The sequence below is a fragment of the Haemaphysalis longicornis genome, unplaced genomic scaffold, assembly GCF_048455015.1.
Source record: "Haemaphysalis longicornis isolate Haplotype H1 unplaced genomic scaffold, Haemaphysalis longicornis Haplotype H1 scaffold_6, whole genome shotgun sequence".
NCBI classification, from domain to species: Eukaryota; Metazoa; Arthropoda; class Arachnida; order Ixodida; family Ixodidae; genus Haemaphysalis; species Haemaphysalis longicornis.
The window spans coordinates 64,771,751-64,793,516 of NW_027526407.1; the positions used below are offsets into that span (position 1 = coordinate 64,771,751).

Consider the following 21,766-nt stretch of genomic DNA (forward strand, 5'->3'; position numbering starts at 1 on the left):
TGTAGGGGCAGGTCCGGACAACGGACGGACGCCGGACATAGCCCCGAGCAAGAGTTGCTTTGCATCTAAAAAAGGAAAGTGACAGGAGGCCAGTGGCTTCATGCTCTACAGAATCCGTAGAGGCCAGTCTCAGCAGGAAAGACCAACAGCTGCTTGTAAAGAGGACCATGCGCCCACCAATGAATATCTGGCAGACGGCCTGGGTGATGTCCTGTGGCTACCATGTGCCAGGTTTGGGCTATTTGTACGTGCCCAGGAGGTGGTCTAATGTCGCTTCCGCAGCGAAAGCAGGGCAGCAGGGGCAGGTTGTATAAGTCACCGCAAGGCTAGAAGTCTGTGTTGCACGAACAGCAGGCGTCAGTGCAACGCCCAGTTGAATGTTCCGGAGCGTGTGACCTCCTCACGGCGGATTACGCCGCCAGGAAGGTCAGTCCCACGCGGAGGAAGAAGGGAACGCGTGGAACGCCATATAGGCTTTTTTTAAGTAGGAGCGTGTCCCTCAGTGACACATGCAGAAGCAAGAGATGAGCAGCCAAGTCGGCCTCGACGCGATTGGGTGTGCTATGGCAGGTACAGGGGTTGCGAACAGGGCGCGGGAACAATTTCAGCATCCGATGCACATCGTGTGCAATGTCTACACGCCGTATCTCTCGAGTAGCCTGTTGGCGTCTGTGCAGATGATCAGGCAGGATGGTGGAAAACACAAAGACGAGGGCCTAGGTAGGGTACAAGTCACCACTGATGGCGACCGACCGATGGCGACCAAAACCGGCGGAAGCGGTGCCTCCATAACATAAGTGCATGTCTGGATTACAGGCGCCATAGCGGGGCAAGCTATAGGCTCGTGTGGATGATGCCATTGTCCGCCCCTGCATCCATGTGGGCCTGGAGGCCGTCTGGTGTGTCGACAGGGAGAGGTGGGTTGGTCTGCTGCACTGGGCGAATACTTTTTATACGCCCCAGAGGCCGGTTGTCGGTGGTCTGCTGTGGGCGCTGCCGTGGCGGTGGCTCAGCCGGACGTGGTATCAGAGGTGATGCGTGGTTAGAGTAGTGCAGCAGTGGCAGGAATCGATGTATAGAAGACGAGCCGATCGACGCTGGTGTACAAGTTCGTCCAATGTAACGCATGCCGGACGTCGTGAGCCTGCAGTGGGAGCACGGCAGCTTGTTTGGCATAGCCGGAAAGAGGATAGCTATAAGTGGCGTCACACAAGTAGAAGCACATGTATGTGTCCACTTAATTATTCGCAAGAACCAACAGCACTACGCAGCACTCAAGCGCGCCAGCCGTTAAAAATGACAGCTCAAATTTAGGCGGGAACGAGCGTGAGCTCTCGCGTACCGCGCTCTCAAAAATGAAATGGTGACTCGCGTTTTCAGCGGCCAGCCGCATTAGACAAACGGCGTTATTCATTAGGCAGATATACATCAAACACACTATCCGACTCCAAAGGGCACCTACAGGAGTAAAAGAAGTGCGGAAGGGCGCAACGCAAGTAGCCCGCTGGACACCGTTGCGTTAGGGCACACAAATGACCCATGTCTACAGAACATGCAACATAATCTCGCAGGCTATTTTGAATATGTCGCATCTAGTTTGAACAGGCCTTGTTTCGTGACGCGGTGCTATGGCCCCCCTTGTATTTACTTTTTGTTACGTTGTTGCCTGTTCACCCCGCAAACCGGCGTATTTATACACGTCAGGCACATGGCATACGCTTGTCCTCTGACCGCTTTTATCGCTTGGTCTCCGATGAGGTTTCTATGCGGCGCTACTTCCGGTCACCGTTTACTTGGCGCCCTTTCAACTGATGTACCGATGGGTGGCCGATAGCTCGGAACCCATGGGGTTTCCAAACATTGGCAATCGGCCACTGCTGCTTGGGAGGCTGATGATGATAATAATCATGCATAGTTCATAGGCATATTCGTAGGGGCCGAGTGGGTTGTCCAGCAGTAGTAAAGTTGAACCACTCAGTTATTCACCCAGTCATCTCGACAGTGGTGCTCCAGATGTTTCGCTTGGTGTCTTCAGACAACTGGAGCTGGGCTAGATATGGCAGCTTCCCACTCTGAAGCATCATAGGTTATGAAGGATGGGATGAGTTCTACGTGATTCCGGTACGTCTGTGCATGGCCGAATGATGTGGTGAAGCGAGGCTTGCCCGACGTCAAAGCCTAATGTTAGGCCTAGCATCAGGCTTGCACCTACCCGCATTTGCACCGCCTGTGGTGCCATAGCTATTGCTTTGCCACAGAATAGGGACTGAGGGACGGGACCAATGAATCAGATGGACGAAGACTTTCCGTTGGGCTGCCGGAAACCCCTCCGGGAATAGAAGGTCCTCCATGCCGGCGCAGGCCAAGGCCTTGATGCTGGAGCGCTCGGTGGAGCTCTGCTCTGAGCCGTCGTAGCCGTCACTACTCCTGGGGCTGAATTCGTAGTTGTATCCGTTTCGAAAATGTCTGTTTCACGTCCGTTTTAGTCGTGACGTAGTTGCACTTGTGAGGCCTCTGACTAATGGATGTGTTACGTCACATCTGGACGTCTGTTTTCAGTCAATCAGGGCTCACCCGAAACGGACGCTTTGAAACGGACATGAAATGGGCAAAACTGAGAATTTCAGCCCTCGGTGGGGGATGCTATGACAAAGAGACAGAAGCAGCTTAGGGCGATGCCGGCCGAGAAGACATGAAATGGTTTGTTGCAGGAGGCGCTGAGGTCATTGACGACATGGAAGGCTAGGTGCGATTGGAGTGAAAAGACGTGAACAAAGACGTGAACACCGCATACTTCGAACAGAGCGGCGAGAAAGCATCCCTGGAGTCGTGGACGTCGCCATTTCTGTATAGCCAATTGACGACCGCGTACTCATCACGTCGCCTCGCATTTACAGTTCTCACATTGTGATATTGTCTTTGTCTTCCCATTTCTTCCGGAGCTTCCCAATTGGCGCATGCCGTCCTGCAGCTTTTAGAGCCCTTAACCGTCTTTTTCTTTTCTGCTACGTGAGCCTCACCAGGCCGTCCGCACTGTCAGGTATACGGTGGCTATCCGGACAATAAACACACATTGGCGCTGTGAACGGACCACCTCTTCTTCCACCTTTATTTCCACCAACACATTTCCCCTGTGCCGCTCCACCCGAAAATCTACGGGGCGCTCTGTAATCCCTGTTGGATGCCCACATTGAAACTGTTTGTGCACCTCCGCCAAGCTCGCCACCGTCGGAGGACCGTGTAACACCCCCTTCTTCCAGGGCTGAGACAGCAAAGTCGTCCCATGGTCCCCTGGACTGAGGAACCACTCCCACATCACCAGGCTCACGATAAAGTTTTTCCTCCACCTCCTCCGACGAGGACTGTGAACCAGGCGGTAGCACATAGTCATCACAAGCCTGCCGCTCGTCTTGCTCCCGCAGGTGGGTAAACTGCAAGCGCTACAGCCAGATGCACGGCGTACGAAGAGGGAGGGTGGGGTACCCGCCTGGAGGTTTTCTGGGTTGGGGGAGGTGGAAATGGATGAAGCCGCTGTCTGTCATCAAATAACGAAACGACGATAATTTTGCGGCAAGCGAAGCAACTAGCTTGCGGGTTTTTAACGCTATCATCCCCTTTTCAGTGTACTTAAAGCGTCTCTAGCGCGAGCTGTCTTGTGCTCCCCCCTTGGGGCGCGGACGCGCGTGAACAGTTTTTTGCGAGCGCCACGCGCAAGCCTGGACGGCGCCGGGCGCTTCTCGTGAGGCACGTGCTTACGCGTGCGCAGTAAACGGCAGGAGTAACTATAAACCGGAGTTTTCTGATTACGCCGCATGCATAACGGCCAGCAACAAGAGCTCCGCTGTTAGGTTAGGTTCGGTGAAACTTCATTGATGCCTGCAAATCGACGATTTTTACGCGTCGCGACGCGGGCCTGTCGTCGACCTATAGGGTTTGCTGCTACACTGCACAGCGCCAACGCATCCCGTTGGTCGCCTGGCCTGTGTTTTTGGTGCGCACCCCGGGCTTGCTGGACGGCCCAAAGTTGAACGTCCTTAATTGTTCTGCGCACTGCTTCTTGGAGTTTCGGCGGATAAGTCTTTGACTTCGCTTCGTCTGGAAACCGGGCACAGTCCCAAAAAATGTGCCACTGGTCTGCCAGACCCACTTTACACATTTTGCAAACACCACTCAAATAAAGTCCTGGATGTAACATGTGCAGCGTTGCCGGTGCAAGGATGGGTACGGTTTGGAGCTGCCCTAATAACACGGCCTCCTACCGACTCAGTCCCTGCTGCGGGGTGGTGGCATTACCTGTAGAACCAGGCCTTGGTGATCTCGATGTAGCTTGCTAGGCGGTCTTTGCTCGCGAACCACCACGGACGGTCGGTCGGTCTCGGGGGAGCGGAAGGTAAGTGCACGCGCCTCCGAGTGAGCCGTCTCGTTGTGGTTAGACGTAGTTGCGCACTCGCCCATGTGCGCCGGGAACCACTTGATGCGGACTTCTCTGTCTTGAAGCTTGGTCTTGCCGATGGTGGCAGCCGCCTGGGCGCACACTCGACCCTTGGCGAAGTTGCGCACGGCGCTTCTTGAGTCGCTGAGCATGGTGCGACACTCGGCCTCAGGTCGCCAGAGCGACGGCGACCTACCTCCTCGGCGTCTGTGCACCGCACGCTCGCCTCCGCTGTTAAAAATTCCTCGGGCCCTTAAGTCTATGTATGTCGTTTTGATGCGAAGTATACGCCATGACAAGATTTTTTTACTACAATGACATGTTTGCGCCTCTTTCTATTCGTCTTTTGCATACAGCAACTCCCCTCATAGTCGGAGCCCTCCTCCGTGTACGCACGTGACGTCAAGTGCACCTGTCGCAGCACGCGCACACGGCGAATACTTGTTCGATTCTGCCAGGGTGCATGGTTAGCGCTGTGGTTAAAGGCCAACTGCACTCAAATTTCACCCTGGCTAAATGCCTTCGAAATGTGTAGCAGGTACCATGAGAACTACTGACCGGTAGCTCTGTGCAATGCGTGGTTATTCAGTTTCAGGCACTCAAAATACCGCCCTTGCAGACGACAAAGCACCTGCCGACGTGTCGCGCAAACAGCCATTTGCCGGAAGTGACATGCCAGCCGTCCAGGCCGATCGGCCTGCCTCGCAGCGGGAGAATCCAGGAAACTCGTATTTCGCGCCGCCGGTACGCCTGGCTTTCGTGACTCCGAAGGGAAGAGAGGCTTCGTTCACCGTACGGTTCTCTCCTTTTCGAGTGTCGTCGCGACATCATGCCTACGCGGTGTGCTGTCGGAGCGCACAAATAGTGTCGTGCTTTCTGCACGCCTCCCACACCCAGTCGCAAATTTCCGCGCGCCTCTCACACCCCCACACGCACTTGCTCTCACTCTCCTCCTGGCTGGCCGAGCCGGCCGCGTCGGCCGGTCCGCACAGCTCGCGCCGTCAAGCCAGGCCGCCTGGCCGCTCGCGCCGACGGCTGATACGTCACTTCCGCCTGCCCGTAATGGCCGCGTTTTGCCGAGTTTCGTTTTCAAAATCGTCGATTTTTGCAGGTCGCTTGCGGCATAATTACGCACGTTTTAGGCGTCATACTTCGTACATCGGGGTCTTTTTAGTCATACTATACAGGTACAGTGATTTCGCGCGTACGAAATTTTGAGTGCAGTTGGCCTTTAAACCACTTGGCTACTGCTCTCGCAATCCACGTTGAAATCTCACACGAAACACATTTACAGCGGCGGCCACTTTCGTACCATTCATGTTGACAACAAGGACAATGATTACGGTAACTTTGCGCGTTTCATGAGACACCTTAAAGGAGCCATGAAGAGAAAACACAAGTTTGGTTCATTCAAAAGATTGTCTCGTTAGAATCATACTGACACCACTTTTAACGTAAACTTCGCTCAAATAAGCTACATAATTAGGAAAAACGGGAATGGTCATGCGACCCACCAGCTCATTTCCCGCAACAGAACCTATGTCGTCACATGAGCTAAGCTCTGCGATTGGCGGAGGCTGGCAGAAGCAGACGCAAATTAGGTAGAACTTACAAACTAGACGAACGAGCGATTTGCGCTTAAATTTAGGGCACATTCTTTACAAAGCAATAAGAATGATGGGACAAACAGTGGAAGTTACGAAAGCACATGTAAACATAGAAGTACTGATGCGTTCTGCTGTTCGTACTGCGCACAGCATGCTTGCTTTAGCTGCACAGCACTACGGGGCTTGGGGTTGTCTCAGATGACACTGGCCGATTGACACAAGCAACGGTGTCTTACGTGACCCCATTCGTCGAGCGAGCACTGTTTCAGGGAACGAATATTTTCTCCCAGAACAAAAACAAGCCAGGTTTAAATGCGGGCAAAAACAAACCAAACGCTTGCCACGGTATGGTGGTGCCATCTAGGTTACGGAACGTAAAGAAACGCGGGAACAAACCAACACCGCTGTACAGGGTGGAGACAACCTTTGAACGGTCCCGTGCCGCCGCAATTGGGCCAACGGGCTCAACGCGTTATTCTTTTCGTTTCCCACGAGACCTAGCAACGCGAAACAGCATAGCGGCTCCCGTACGCTACGCTAAGGTTAGCGGGTAGCGGGACCGGACTGCGCATGCGCGCGCGGGGAGTGCGAGGAGGTCGCCCCTCAGCGGAGGGAAAGAGCGGGCAATGCGAAGGCAGGCCGCGCGGAACTAATCCACCCCACCGTGACGAATTTGCTCTCCCCAGTCGCGCCCCGCTACCCGCCGCCGTAGCGTTAGCGGACGGAGCACGCTATGCTAAAACTCTCTAATATGATTCAAACTTCTTCAGTATACCGCGTTGCGGCGATAATTTTAGCGCGGTTTTGACACAATGACTTGCTTCGGCGGCGAGCGAGCAACCGAAAATGGCGGCGCCAGCGTATACGTGTCTCTACCCTGTACGGCGGATGCGTGAATGAAGGTATTCTAGGCTGCAGAGCGGTCGGTTCCAGTGATGTCACTTGGGACCACGAAAACGCACGATTGAGCGGGAAAATCAAAATTTTAACCTAAATTGTTTAATTTCTCAGTGAATAAAGCACCGTTTGTATCCGGACAAGCGCTGGGGGCACTATAAAACACGAAATCTTTCGAATAAAACCAACTTGCATTTTCTCTTCATGGCTCCTTTAAGCTTTCCCAAGCCTAGTAGGACTGAACTGCAAAGCATATTCAAATATCACCACACTGCGCTAGCCAGTACTTGGGCAACACAGGCATTTTTTCAGTTGCTTTCATAAATGTATTTTAGTTGCTTTTCAACAATATTTCATGCCTTATCACACCCTAGTTTCAGGTTAGGTATGAATTTACTTGGGCTGAATATCCAGGTTTATACTTGCGGTTACCTTTTTACACACCAAACTGTTTTGCCTTGATTGTCATATTTTTTCTTGCATATACATTATACAGAAGGTCCCCTTACAAGCTGTGGAAACAAAACTTCATTCTGAAATGCCATGGTTACCCATTTTTATTAGTAAACTGATTCTGATTAATCACTGCATACCTTGCCCGAACTGCTAGGCCTAACTTGAAATTCAGGATCCCACTCCGCCGGCGGCGTGGGAGTGTACTACAGATTTTACGCGCGAACAGCTATCACCTTTTAGAGCTCTGCGACCAACATCTCTCGACAATTCAATGTCTCTTCTACTGAAGCTATACCATTGACGCTATTGCATAAGTCACCGAACTGCAGCAAATTGCGCTATCGCAATGGCTTCGCCAAATCTTGACTTTTGCTGTCTCTCTCTACCTGCTCGTTCTTTGCGTGCTTGACATGGATCTCTTCATCGAGCCTTTATGACGGTAAAATAAACTCCGCGTAATGATAGTCGTCTTAGCGCCCAATCGCAGTACGACGTTTCCCCAAGAAGTCTACATTAGGTTTAGAGCTCCATTACACCCGGACAACTACTTCAGAGCTGCTTTCATGGAATAAAGTCTTCGTTGACCGACAAATGAAAGCTTGTAGTCTCATCCGGCTGAAGGATGCCGGGATGGTTTTATTTTATGTCGCCACGAACATGTCAACTATCCGCAGAGATCGAATGGAAAATTCCTGTAACACAATGAAAGCACCTGCTGTACATCACGCCTTAAAATTCGCGCAAACTTTCCTCTCCCTTAACTTAATCTTATCAGAACAAGCATGACCCGATGACCAAACTGTGACGGAGGTGCGAGAAGGGCAGAAATTCTCTCCTGACCCTGTTTATCAAAGGGGAGAATCGGCGTAAGGGTACGAAACTCTATAGTACAAGGCGAGAGAAGCGAACGGACAGTTGCAAACAACACAGAACGGCACACGACAAACAGAGAGCGTCCAAGGCACCGAAGCTGGGCCACGAGGCACGAGCACTGGGCCCGCCGTGGTGGAGGACAGAATCTGTCTTCGCTATGGAATCTTGCGGCACTGCGAGCGCTGCCGTGGCGCCGCCAAATAAACAGACTCCCGAACTTTCACACTGGAACGAGGATCCGCACGTATCCCAAGGAGGCGGGGTCGTCGAGCCCGGCGTGTGAACTATTGGCAACAACGTTGTAGTTCGCCAAGTCGTGCGCGTTGGTCTGCGAAGGCCGCTTGGACTACGGGGTGCTATGGACCATGACCAGCGGCGAGAGGTCGCCGGCTGTAAGTTCCGTGACCTCCTCGTCCGGCATTGGCGCATCTTGGACGTAGATGACCCTGTTGGAGGCCCTCCAACGGCGAAGGAGCTGCGCGTACATATTCCACTGGACGTACGTCAAGACGAAGCCACCAGTGATGCCGATGACGACAACGACGAGCTTTGTCCAGAGGGGCCAGTCCAGGCTGTCATCGCAAGTCTTGTCGGCTGTCTGACTGATGATGATGTACAGCGACCAGGCCACGCGCGTGATCGCCATCACGTAGAAAGTGATGCACCAGAGAACCACGCTCTGCTCCTCTGAAGACATTCCCAGCTTCCTCCACTTGCGGAAGGGCTTGGTCTTGCTGTGCATGATGAAGTCGAACTTGCACAGCTCGCAGCGGCGGGCATTGGAGGAGTTGATCCAGTGCTGCAGACAGGCCTGGTGCACGCAGCGCAGGCTGCCCGCGCAGTGGCAGGGCCCGATGAGCGGGTTCTCCGCGTCCGCCTCGCAGTGGCAAATGCGGCACATGTCGTCGCTCGTCCGGCCGTTGGAGGCCTGCGACGAGGGCCTCCGCAGCTGCTGCATCGGCGGCGGTTCGGGCGGTACAGGACGCCGCGGCTCCTCCGAGGGGCACATCATCGCTGCTTGCTCCATGCTGCTCACCTGGAGGCCGTTGGGGCGTAGTCACCGTTTGGGGCGGAAGTCGAAAGCGTCGCTCTGGCCTCCCTGAGCAAGTGGCGAGCAAGCGTTCCAAAGCTCGTGCAAATGAACCAATCAGCGTGTGACACGGAGCGCGCGAGGTTCGACGTCAGACATCGCGAGACGCTGAGCCCGCGCCCGGGTGGTGGTGGTGATGGTGGCGCATAAACTGGCGCATACCTACTCAGGAGGATTGACCAAGAAGATTTTTTTTTTCATTGAAAAGAACCAGATAAGGCAAGACAGTACAGTCAAAGAAAGAATTTAGTACGTAGCTATTGAATAGAGAAATAGCAAAAGAAAGAGGAACGAGAAAGCCTGATCGGAATTGTTTTAGCAAGGCAGACGAGCCGTCTCTGAAATTAAAGAATGTATGGCGTGACAAGCATCCCCATGGCAGTGGCCTAGCTTCGTGCCCCCAAAAGACAAAAGCACTGGCAAAGTTAATGGTAGTCGGGCTGCAGGAGCATGCTTTATGCGTACTTTTCGTCTTTTTAAAGGGGCACTGAAGTGATTTCTAAACATTGCGCGATGACGAGCGCAAATTGTAGGCCATGTTTCGACCGCTCTCGCTGCGTTTACGCGAATTTATTCACCAGAAAATACAATTCGAAAATGCTGTCCTCCTCTCTGCATCCTATCCCATTTTCGGTGGCGTTTTACATGGCAGCAGAAAAAAAAAATTCGCACGCCTTCCCGCGAGGGGAACACGAGTAAATGCAGAGCATTGGGGGTCGTTAACGCCGCGTAAAGTCGCGTTAGGGTGGGTAGTTGGGTCGTAATTGCGTTGGTGTTGGTTTGGGGTAGAGAGGAGAGTAAAGTCGTGTTAGGGTGGAGCACGGTGTAAGAATATTCTTCCACCGTGGGGTGGAGCAAGCGTCAACCAAGGAAGGAAGGAGCAACGCAGTGACTGAAGCACGAGCGACTGCTAGCCGCTTTATATTTGCAGCGCGCGCAGTAGAGGGAGAGCAGTACGGGGGGGGGGGGGGAGAGCGCGCATGCGCAAGCAGCGCGCGCCCTTCCACGCCCCACCGCGCTGCTATCACGCACCTGTTACGCCGAGACCGCGACGGAGCGAAGGGGCTGACTACGACACATGCGCGCGACAGCTGCTGCTGAGAGAGAGGAGGGAAGGAGGAGAGGCGCACCTGCTGTGGACGCCGTCCGACGCAGGAAGAGGCGAAGCTAAGAAATGCTCTGCATTTAAAAATGGTTTGGTTTGACTGCGGTACTGCACGGCTCAGTCGGCCCAGCGTTTCGACCGCCGGCCGCCGTCGGGTCGTCGCAATTCGTTCGCTCAGTTGAAACTAAGCCACGACACGTTTGTGAATAGAAGAATGTGCCTTTCTTTCCTTTGTTAGTTTGTACACTGTATCAAGCTCCAAGTCCTGGTCGCTCTGCAGAAGCGCACATGCGACGCTTCCCTGACTGGTACGCTAGTAGGAAAATCGAAGGCGGTAGGAAAATTGAAGGCGGGAAAAGAGTAAGCGGAGTTAATATAGGGACTAATGAAATAAAATCATCCGAAAATTTGATCGTACAGCATAAAACAAAGGGGCTGAAAGCACCTTCTGCGCTGGAGTGGTCAGCAGCACGACTACACATCTGCGTACGCTTTTCCGCCTAGTGAATGCAGTTGCTAGAGACGGAATATTTGTGGAAACCTGGTGGATGTTTACTGCACCAGCGTTATTCAAAAAATAGGCATATAAGTTGCTTGGGATGCTAAAACTAAATAAAAATGTGAACTGGCTATAGGTTATATACTGTATATTTCCGCCCCTGGCAGCGTTGACTTACGGTAGAGTGGTCTTGAGCACTATAGGTATATTGTTTTGCAATTCTCAAGTTATAATCCCCGATAGCGCACGCTTTTTTAGCTGTATTTGTGTTTGGGCAATGTTTTCTAGAGTGAATATTCAGTTTTTGCGCTGTAACGTTCATTGCTCCACGAGCGAGTTCGCATAACGCGTGCAGACTGACACTGACGCGCTGATGAGATATCGTTGGCGTGGTGTTGCCATACGCACCGACTGCTTGCGGGCACAGTACCGAATCAGCCGACGCTTGGCCTGGTGCGAACACGCCTCTCACAATACAGGCACGAGCCAGACAAGCTCCAAAGGTTGGGGAAAACCCATCGCATTTGAACGTCTCCGGTGACGGGGAGGGCGTTGATCCACTGCGTACGCTTCGGCCAGTAATTGTTGCGGTTCCAAGCCGTGATGGTAGGCTTATCTGAGGCATTTTACAGCCGACAACATGGCAAGCGCGGTATGCGGATTACTGAGAATGTCCAGCTAACGATAACGTCGCATAGCAAGGATGTTGCTTCACAGAACCGAAACCGAAACTGGTGAATATTGTAATCTTGGACATTGTCCGATCCCGTAGCACCTAGTATGGACGTCACTGCTTTAGTTGGTGCGACCACCGCAGACCCCGCATAATAGCTTTTCTCCTTTCGGGCTTTATAATAAAATACCGCCGTATTGACCGGTTAAACCATGAAAAGTGTGTTTATTTGAGCCAGTCTATGCAGTCCGAGCAAGAACAGGAGCTTGACAAATTCACTTCAGTGCCCCTTTAAGAAAAAGGGGAACAATCGGTAGGTAGCGTAAAATGTTTCATTGGATTTTGAAGTTTGCTGATAATATCGAGTAGTTTCTAATACGAAAGCATTACAAGGTCTATCCTTTGAAATTGTGGCGTCAGCGTCGTGACGACGTTGGTACCAATCGTCTGACTGCGAACGCGGTTATGGGCTGGTCTAACGTTCCCATTGTCTGCGACACCTCATGTGGTTGCGATCACGGCCATGCGCCGGCCAGAAGCATAATTGGAAACGGACGTTAGGCTTAACGTTACGCCTGGACGTGCTGCGTCATCAACCAGTACTCGCAGCTTGACGTACAACGAGCTTGAGTTGCCGGGCACGTTGTTAGCTCAACGATATGGTTACGTAACGCTGAAGTTTAATGTATACTTAACAACGTTTTCATATACACATTTGAAGGGACTGGCCGCTGACGATGACAGCTGTCGTCAGATGTTCAAGGCTGTTTCACCAACTTCCATTCGGCTGCGATATCAGCATGCCCGCCCACAATTCCCCCACGCCCACTCAGGGGGATTGGCCGGTGATGATGATAACGGCCTTCGGCGGTTCACGTCCAATTCACCCATTCCCATGGCTGCGACGACCACATAACACCCACACCTGCTTTCGCACTTACAGTCGTCACAAGTGTGAACGACTCCAATTATGCTTCTGGCCGGCCATGCGCCGGCCAGAAGCATAATTGGAAACGGACGTTAGGCTTAACGTTACGCCTGGACGTGCTGCGTCATCAACCAGTACTCGCAGCTTGACGTACAACGAGCTTGATGGACACGTTGTTAGCTCAACGATATGGTTACGTAACGCTGAAGTTTAATGTATACTTAACAACGTTTTCATATACCCATTTGAAGGGACTGGCCGCTGACGATGACAGCTGTCGTCAGATGTTCAAGGCTGTTTCACCAACTTCCATTCGGCTGCGATATCAGCATGCCCGCCCACAATTCCCCCACGCCCACTCAGGGGAATTGGCCGGTGATGATGATAACGGCCTTCGGCGGTTCACGTCCAATTCACCCATTCCCATGGCTGCGACGACCACATACCACCCACACCTGCTTTCGCACTTACAATCGTCACAAGTGTGAACAATAACGAAGGAGCGGGTGCCAGCCTATGCACAGAGCGGCAGATCACGATAGCCACCGGGGCATCTTCGGCGGCTGATAATCGGTGCTCCCGATGCTGACTTTGTGCACTCGGCAGCCCCAGCGCATGCGCGCAACCTACCCAGCTGCCACTCTGTGCATACGTTGACACCTCGTTCGTTTTTGTTAACACTTTTGACGACTGTACATACGGAAGTATTCTAAAGTGCATCTCTGATTTTTTTGTAGTATGAATGCATTTTTAAATATTTCTCTTGTGCTTTGTACCCTCATCCCTACATTTATTTATAGGTCCGCCCCCCTCTCCGTCGGGGTGCAGGGCCGGGACTATCTACACGACTGTTTCCAAGCGCGCATCGTGAGCACCATGCAGAACTCCCCCCAGTTTCTTCAGAATGGGTCGCTTCCTGGATATCTTCTTCGTGCCTGACGACGGAACGATGTGCTCGAGGGCTCTAGCTTTCGCTGGAAAGAGACCCTGCGACCCCCCCCCCCCCCCCTCCCTCCTCCAGTGTGTACCCGATAGAACTGGTCAACGCTTCCACATTATGAAGTACCCCACGCTCGTCTCAGCGAGAACGACAGCATATCTTCTCGAGCGCAGGTATTGTGATAGCACCCTACTTCTGTGATCGTAGGCCAACTTTTTTTTTTTTCAGCCCTTGATGATGCCGAATGCCAATCCGGCTGTGTGTCGTCTCACCGTCTCACGCAATCCTGTAGTGCACGAGCGTGAAAAAACTCGGTGACTAGACTGGAAGCTTTCAATTATTGATACAGAACGCTTTACGATGTACAAAAAATATGTGCACGACGCAGGCTTACCTTTTTGAGCGGTGGGGGTGCTGGTTGCCAAACAATGAAGCTGAAATCCACGCGATGAACCCCCTCTCGGCTCTAAGCTGGCTTGAATTCTCGCGCCGAAAAGTGGCGTTTTCAATGTTGCCGTACTGCATAGCGTTTGCGTCGGGTGACAGAGAAATCGCTCATAGCAACAAAAAGTTGGCAACAAAATTTTATTAAACTTGTATTTTACACGCATAACAAAAAAATAACAAATTTAGAGTCAATTATGGTCACTAATCTTGACATAAGCCTTCTGTTTAATATAAAGATGACCAGTACATGTAGCTGGCGCCCCTAGTGGTATTTATGAGCAGATGCTGGCACAGGGGCATTTAGGGAGGGCTTTACAGATTGAGAAGGAAACAATCCTACCATAAATACATAGATCTGACAGGTGTAGCGTGTATGGAAGAGGGTCTGCTTCTACTGGCTCAGTTTTCGTCGAGTCGCGATGCATGCCCGACGTATTTCCTAGCGTGCGCGCGTGAGAACCCGCGTCTTTGGCTACTTCGACGCCTAGAAGATGTAAAAATTTTCCCAACAAGTCAGGCCTATCACACCAAAATTACAAGACTTGGGACCGGACAAGGATTTCCTGTTTCAGGTAAGCATCTCGATTTTTCTTCATTTCTTAACGTCAGCGCGCTGCGTCGATGAGCGCGTTTGCCTTGAACTGTCGCGCGTACGGGTTCACGGCGCTGTCTGTGCGTCGCTGGACTCAGAAGCCGTCTTCGAAGCAGGTGCCCCAAACGCGGGACCCGTTAGCAACAAGAGCGATACGCTTTGTTTTGAGAGTCCCGGAACTACGCATCCGAGCGTCGACGACGTCGCAACTGTAGCGTAGTGGTAGACGGCCACGGTTTGTTGCGTCACTCAACCCCGCACGTTATCGATAAATTTGGCCGTTCCAACGCGCGAATCCGTACACCGTGAGCATAAATTGGGCGTTGGGAAAGACAGCGCCATTGCCTCCGCGATTGTCTGCCATCCGTTCGATGCGCGAACAGCTGATTTGTGTTTACCGTTGCGGGGCAGCCTTTGTTGAGCGCTGGTAGCGAGACCGTAGTTAGAAAAAAAAAAAAAAAAACTGATGTCTTGGAAACCAGCGTAAATGCCAGCATTTGTAATCTGGCAAGGGCTTGCAGAATCTGGGCCTCTTTTTGTTGTAGCAAAAACAAAAACAAGAAAAACATGTTACATGTAGTCAGTGAGGTAAGCGTCAGTTTTCTTTTTTTTTTTTGAGGAACTGGCGCTTTCTTGGTCGCACCTCTGCGAGAGTCTATAACAATGCGAGAGTCTATGTTGTGCCAGTGGAAGATTCTCGCGCAGTTTCGCGCGTCTTATCGTACCTGGCCTGTTTTGAGATAATCAGTGCACACATGAGCAGACGAGAGTTTGTGGAGGACCGGTTGCGTTGGTTGCAAAAACTTTTACCCGCATATTCACCTCTGCGCAAGTTCCCCTCCTCAAGACAAGGAATTGGGTAAGCGGTCTATCCTCGGTAAATATAAATGGGTGGAGGCATGTCGCATCGACGCCTTTATATGTCAGATGTTTCTAGTGGAATTCCTAAATATTTTTTCTACATTTTTCAGCTAAGTTATTCTAGCTTGATTACCTTTAAAGCATTTTGCCGATGTTCACTTTACTGTCTGTGCTGTTTTTTCTCTTATGTGGCTGGAACAGTCACCACACAGTTGGCAGTGCTTACACATCAGTGCCAGTTAACGTGCCAATTAATTTACATTGCGCACAGAGGCCATGCTTTCAGTCTGTGATGTTCACAGGGCGTGTATTCGTGGGAAAGCCAACTACATCACAGAAACACGATTGTCACTGTAATGGATAAGAGAAATTAAACTGGACCCGGGAGGTTTCAGAAACCACTAAAGCGTAGTGCTAAATTCAACTTTACAAAAAGTGGGTGAAGGGGAGAGTGTGTGCACGAAAACCAATCTTTGCCATTGGTCTTCGAGCTTGTTTATGTCGCATTAGTTGGTGTAGGTTTTGCCGAATATTTGAGTAGGTGGTCGGAAATTTGTGTGACCCACCAAGCGTCGCACATGCCTTATTTCTGCACATATCATACGTGTATCCACTCTCATTTCCCAGGTTTTATTTATTTTCACCATTGTTACCCTGTTGTGAAGGCCATTTCAGGAACAAGGACTCCGCTAGATTTACATTTTGCAAAAGAAGTCAATGTTACAATGTCAAGTCAATTTGCAAAAGAAGTCAATGTTAATTATTCCTCTGAAGGAATAGGCGAGAATGTGTATTCGTCCACATGCAACACCTCCTAAACTCTGCTGCCAATGTTAGTGAAGGCCATTTGGTACTTGTTTAAATTCACATTAACGCTTGTTTAAAGTAGCTTCCAACGTTCAAACTTATGCTTTGCTACTCACATCTGTGAGCTACCCTTTCCAAGCTATTTCTGTGGGATCTGCACGTAACTCAGCGAGTACATTTCTTCCGACTGTAAAGACACTTGCGTTACTTGGTGATGCGGCAACACAAAACGACAACAAGGTGCGAAAGACAAGACAGAATGTGCACATGTCTTTAGCTACTGTTTACCACATTGCCTCTCCCACTGCTGCGTCAAGACGTAATACACTTTTATCAACCAGTCTAGTTCTTCACTCTGTCCCATTGTTGAACCTTCGACATGAAGGTGTCTTAGGAACACCATTGGACCAAGCATGCACCCCTGAGGTATGCCATAACTCGCAATTACTTTGCTGGTATTAGTATGACCATAGGATGTCTCATTCTCAGTTGTCATGTAAAAAAATATACTGCGTCTTAATGAGTACTGCGAGACGTAGGTTCACATCATATTTTAATATATGTGCGTGCACACAAAGGAAATATCTGTCAAGCACGTGATGGCCAGGACCTGGATTACATGATGCTACTGCTCATTGCAGTTTTAAACCAACAAAAGATAAATGCAAATGTTTAGTTAACGAGGTGAAGGTGTCTTGAAGTAAGTGCACATTTTTAAACTTTTGCTCTAAATTTTTTTCCCATCACAAGCATCGTTTTATTGAAAGTTGACTTTTCACTGTGAAATGTGTGGCCAAATTTATTGCAAAACAGACCAAACTGTCTGCGCAAACTCTGGTGTTAAAATCCTTTTAACTTAATGCATGTGCAAAGCCAGAGTGCTAGCAAGTCATTATTACTTTGGGCAGTGTGTTATTTTACTTTTATAGACCTGATACAACATTGTATAAATTTTCATAATTAAGTTGGCTCCTCGCTGTGACATGCATCATCTAATTTATTGCAAAAGGGACCACGCAAATATCTGCGGCAAACTCGGCTGTTGTAATCCTAAACCATAAAATGTGGTGTTTGTGCGAAGCCCGTGTGGAACGCAGTGGTTACTTTAGGTATTGTATTATTCACTTTTATAGAAATTATACGACTTTGTATAAACTTCCACGATTCTTCTTTCCCTCTGTATTCTCTGCTTTTATTTAATTTTGTTTTGGGACGATTTTTTTTTCTTCTCTTTGCCGCCTTCTGCTTTCTCGTTGCCCCACACTTTTCGCTGCGTGCATACGACGTCATTATAAACACTGGGCTTATATGAGCTCAGCTGTATCCCTCTTGGGGCTGTTTCCTTTTTTTTTTTTTTTTTTTCTGGCGGCTTTTGCGCGGCACAGCTATCCTACCTGAGCCGAGTCAGCGCACTCCTTTCGTCATACGAGTCAAGTTGTTGCTAGCGGGCTGTGCCTGTTGCGTAACTTCCGCGTCGACTTTCTCGTTTTCTCTTCCTTCTTTCCGAAGAGCGAGGCCGACGCGGCGCCCGAGACGCGCGCGAACTGGGTCAGAGCGGTGCGGTTTAAGATCGCTGGAAAGGGGTTCGCCAGGGACCTCCCGAGGCGGCGGCGGAAGTACCCGAGGGGAAGGTCCCCGGACTGTGCACCCATCTAAACAAAAACACTTACTGCACAGTGCACTGAACAAACGGACAAAACCGCGCGGCCAAAAAGAGAGCAGACGATAAACTCGGGCAGTGCGGGAGAGTGCGTTTTTGTTTTTGGTCTTGGCTTGGCTTGCTTTTCGGGCGGCTGGCATTCCGAAAATAAGCCGCGCTCCCTCCGCACCGTCCTCTTCTCCGTTGGTAATCGTCGCCTTTCGTGGGGAGGGACGCGGTTTTTAGCGTCGGATTTGCCGTTACTTGTTTCTTTTCCTGCACCGTGCGTCGGATTTGCCGTAGCTTTTGTTCCTTTTCCTGCACGGTGGGATTTGGGTCGCCAAGGGCGAGGCCTTCAGTGTTTTTTTTTTTTTTTCTGGCGCTTCGCAGTGACGGATACGGCGTACCGAAGCAAATATCTGCGACAAAGTCGTCGTTTTCGAGCGCGCTCGCGAAAGAACGTGTGTGCTTAGCGGATTCAGCTGCATTTTTATTGCAGCAGTCTTTGAAATAAGCAGGGTTGTTCTGTAACGTTGATATGTGGAGGCAGTTCTACCGCAGCGGTCCGGAGAAATCGTAGCTGCCCCGGCCGTCGCTCGCAAGTTTCTTTTTAACGCTGATTTAACGAAAGAAAGTAGCGTCCATTTCTAACGAATGGCCGCAAAATAAAAGCCTAAAAAGCCTGGAGGTCGCGCGCCGTTGTCCCGTCGTACCAGGCCAGACGGTGGAAGCCTGCTGGCGTGAGTCAGAGTTCAGTCGCGCCGGTAACCTCGAAACCGGCCGCTGGAAAAGCCAGCAGGCCTCCGCGAAAAGGGAATGAGAGAAACGAACGCGCAACCGAAAGGACGACCGACGACCTCCACCGCGCGGTCGCTTGCTCGCGGATCACGGGCCAACAGCCCCCACCGCCGATTCGCAACACCCACGTCTGTGTGCGTTCGCGCCAGCCAAGCGCGAAATGGTTCGTGGTATCGGCTGGAGGCCAGGCTGTCTTCAAGGTTATGGCCAGTTGAATAAGCTCCTTACACCCCGCGGCCGACGGTGTTACGTGTCTCATTTGCGACGGACCGGCAGCACACGTACACAATTTTAAAAGTACGTGTAATGCTGTGATGATATTTATGCTGCATAACTTGCATTGTTTAGTTTTATAAAATAACTTCTTTTGATTACATAAACTGAATTTAATTTACCAGAAGTCACTTTTAATGTATATCGCAGTTAAAATTTCTATATATAATATTTATAATGTATATTTTATTGTATGTAATTTACATTATGAAAATTAATGTGTGCACGTACTATGTACATTTCAATGTGCCTCCACCATAATTCTGTCCTTCTCAATAAATTTGTTCTATTTTTTTTAATGCAATACACAGAACAAATAGAAATTACATTATATATATTCATCGTGCTTACAACATGGCGGTCATCGAGGACGTGTTGAAAAAAGGAAAAAGTTTGAAGGAGGCAAACAGGAAAGTTTGTTCTTAGCAGAGACAGAATACTGTATGCACTTAAGGATGAACAGGGTAACACGACGCACAATATGTACGAGATAATAAAAATAGCGGAAATATTCTACACATGGCAGTGACGTTGGACCAGGGGAAACTACTAATTCTACAAGCTAGCCTGCGATGTTGTGCCAGTAACTAGAGGAAGTAGAAAAGGCACTTAAGGGCATGGAAAGAAGGGAAGCTGCAGGTGATGACGGCATAACCATAGACTTTCTAAAAGAGGGAGGGGATATGGTACTAGAACAGCTTGCTAAACTATTCTCAGGATGTTTAAGGGCAATAAAGGTATCCAGATCCTGAAAAAACGCCAACATAGTTTCAATTCACAAAAAGGGAGATAACAAAGATCTTAAGAACTTCAGACCCATCAGCCTACTGCCAGTTGTATACAAGCTGTTTACCAAGATACTAGTTACCCGCATAAACGACAGCCGAGACTCAACAACCCATGTGCGAGGCTGGGTTTAGAAAAGGATACTCTACAATGAATCAAATCCATGTCATAAACCAAGTAAAAGAAAAATTTTCAGTATAATAAGCCACTTTATACGATATTTATAGACTATGGAAAAGCATTTCAGTTAACACGACTGCAGTGCTGGACGCCTTAAAGGATCAAGGAATAGAAGAGACCTACATAAGACTTCTAGACGACATATATAAGGAATGCACGGGCAGGAGTACCTTTCACAAACAAAATGATAGATGCCAGATCCATAAGGGAGTGCGACAAGGCGATAGCATCTCACCAAATTTGTTCACAGCATGTCTGGAGAGTGTATTCAGGAGGCTTGACTGGGAAAACAGAGTCTTACAGATTAACGGGGAATACTTGAGTCATTTGAGGTTTGCAGACGAAATAGTCTTGCTTAGTGAACCTGCAGGAGAACTGCAAAAAATGATTGAAGAACTACAATCAGAAAGTTTCGTTGTGGGGCTGAAGGTAAGTATGAATAAAACTAATAAATCTTCACTATACTGTGTTTCGTACATTGTGTGCAATGCTGCCAAGGCTGAAGGCTGTAATTGGGCGATTCCTGCGACAAGAATAGTATGGAGCAACGCTGTACAAAGCATTAAGCTTGCAAATACTGTGAACTCAATTATTATAATTAGGATTTTGCTAGTGTTATCTGAACAAGCAAGATTTACATGCGTTTGCTGCTGCAATATTTTTTAGTATTTTGCTTTCAGTATTTGTTACAAGAGGAACTCGTAGATGGCGCCACATGTCCAATCAGAATGCTGCGAGTTGAGGGTGTCTGATCTTTGAGCAGACGGCACGGACGGTTTTGCCACTCCTGCCTTTACTTTCAGCCATGTAGACAGCAATATTTGTCTGCGCTTATTTTATTTATCCTTTATCAATGTTTTTAAAAAGATTCTTTCCGAAAAATGATTCCGGGCTGCGTTTTGAGCCTTGGTCGTCTGGACGTGTGCTATTCTCAGGCGCGCACATCTGAGCCATGGTGCGAGGCGGAGTGATACAATTTGTTTATTTTTTTGTTGCAGACTACTTGCAGAGCTAACACTGCATTTCACGCTATGTATGAGACGAGCATTTTTGAAGCATGATCATCAGCATTGGTTTAGCTGTATTCGTTTTGCCACAGCGAAAAACTGAGTCTTCTGAAACATTAATGAAAGCCTTAGCCATGGCTAATTTTATATGGTGTGGAGCTTAACAATTGTTTAGCTGTATTCGTTTTGCCACAGCGAAAAACTGAGTCTTCTGAAACATTAATGAAAGCCTTAGCCATGGCTAATTTTATATGGTGTGGAGCTTAACAATTTTGGTTTTCAGCCTTTTGTAAGAAATTCCATCTGTACTAACAAACTTTATCATCACCTTAGGCCTGACTTCTGTTTTATAGATTCCTGGTTTTATAATATTTCTTATATAGGTTGTATTCACTGGCGAGGCACGCATGCATGCAACCATGTGAGTGCGCCGTTACTGGTTACGTCGGGCTCCGCGGGATGGCGGTACTTGTCCGTGCTAGGCACATGATGTCTGTTTGACGTTACAAACTCTACCTCACCGAACGCAATGCCTCGACTCCAATGTGAATGTTATTATTAATAACATCTCTGTTGACACCGCCATTTCGAATCGGTTTGAAACAAAGCAGACGACGCACGCCGGTATTTTTTTTTTTTTTCTGCGGCGTGCGGGCGCAGTAGCACAAGCTGGGTCATGTCTGCGGCTGTTTCCAGTGTTGCCAAACGAAGAAATTGACAGCTAAACTTTTTGGTGAATACCATCGATACCAAATAGTTATGGTTCTGTGCATGCAAAAGCTCAGAGATTGCTACAAAATGCAACTGTAATTACAAAAAAAGTGAAGGCACTCGTAAGCGGTTTGAGGAATTGGCGGGAACTCCGGTCTAAGGCAT

General features: G+C 49.6%; 1 protein-coding gene and 1 pseudogene across 1 annotated transcript in view; one reads left to right on the forward strand and one right to left on the reverse strand.

Moving 5' to 3' along the window:
• Positions 1–8,611: 8,611 nt before the first annotated feature.
• On the reverse strand, positions 8,612–9,292 carry LOC144143053 (E3 ubiquitin-protein ligase MARCHF8 pseudogene; annotated as a pseudogene).
• Positions 9,293–14,284: 4,992 nt separating this feature from the next.
• LOC144142842 (T-complex protein 11-like protein 1) overlaps positions 14,285–21,766 on the forward strand; it is a 31,728-nt gene continuing 24,246 nt past the window's right edge. Inside the window, exon 1 of the mRNA XM_077674636.1 lies at positions 14,285–14,519. Within this exon, the coding sequence (XP_077530762.1) occupies positions 14,321–14,519 (199 nt within the window). The 5' untranslated portion in view covers positions 14,285–14,320. The remainder of the gene's footprint in view (positions 14,520–21,766) is intronic.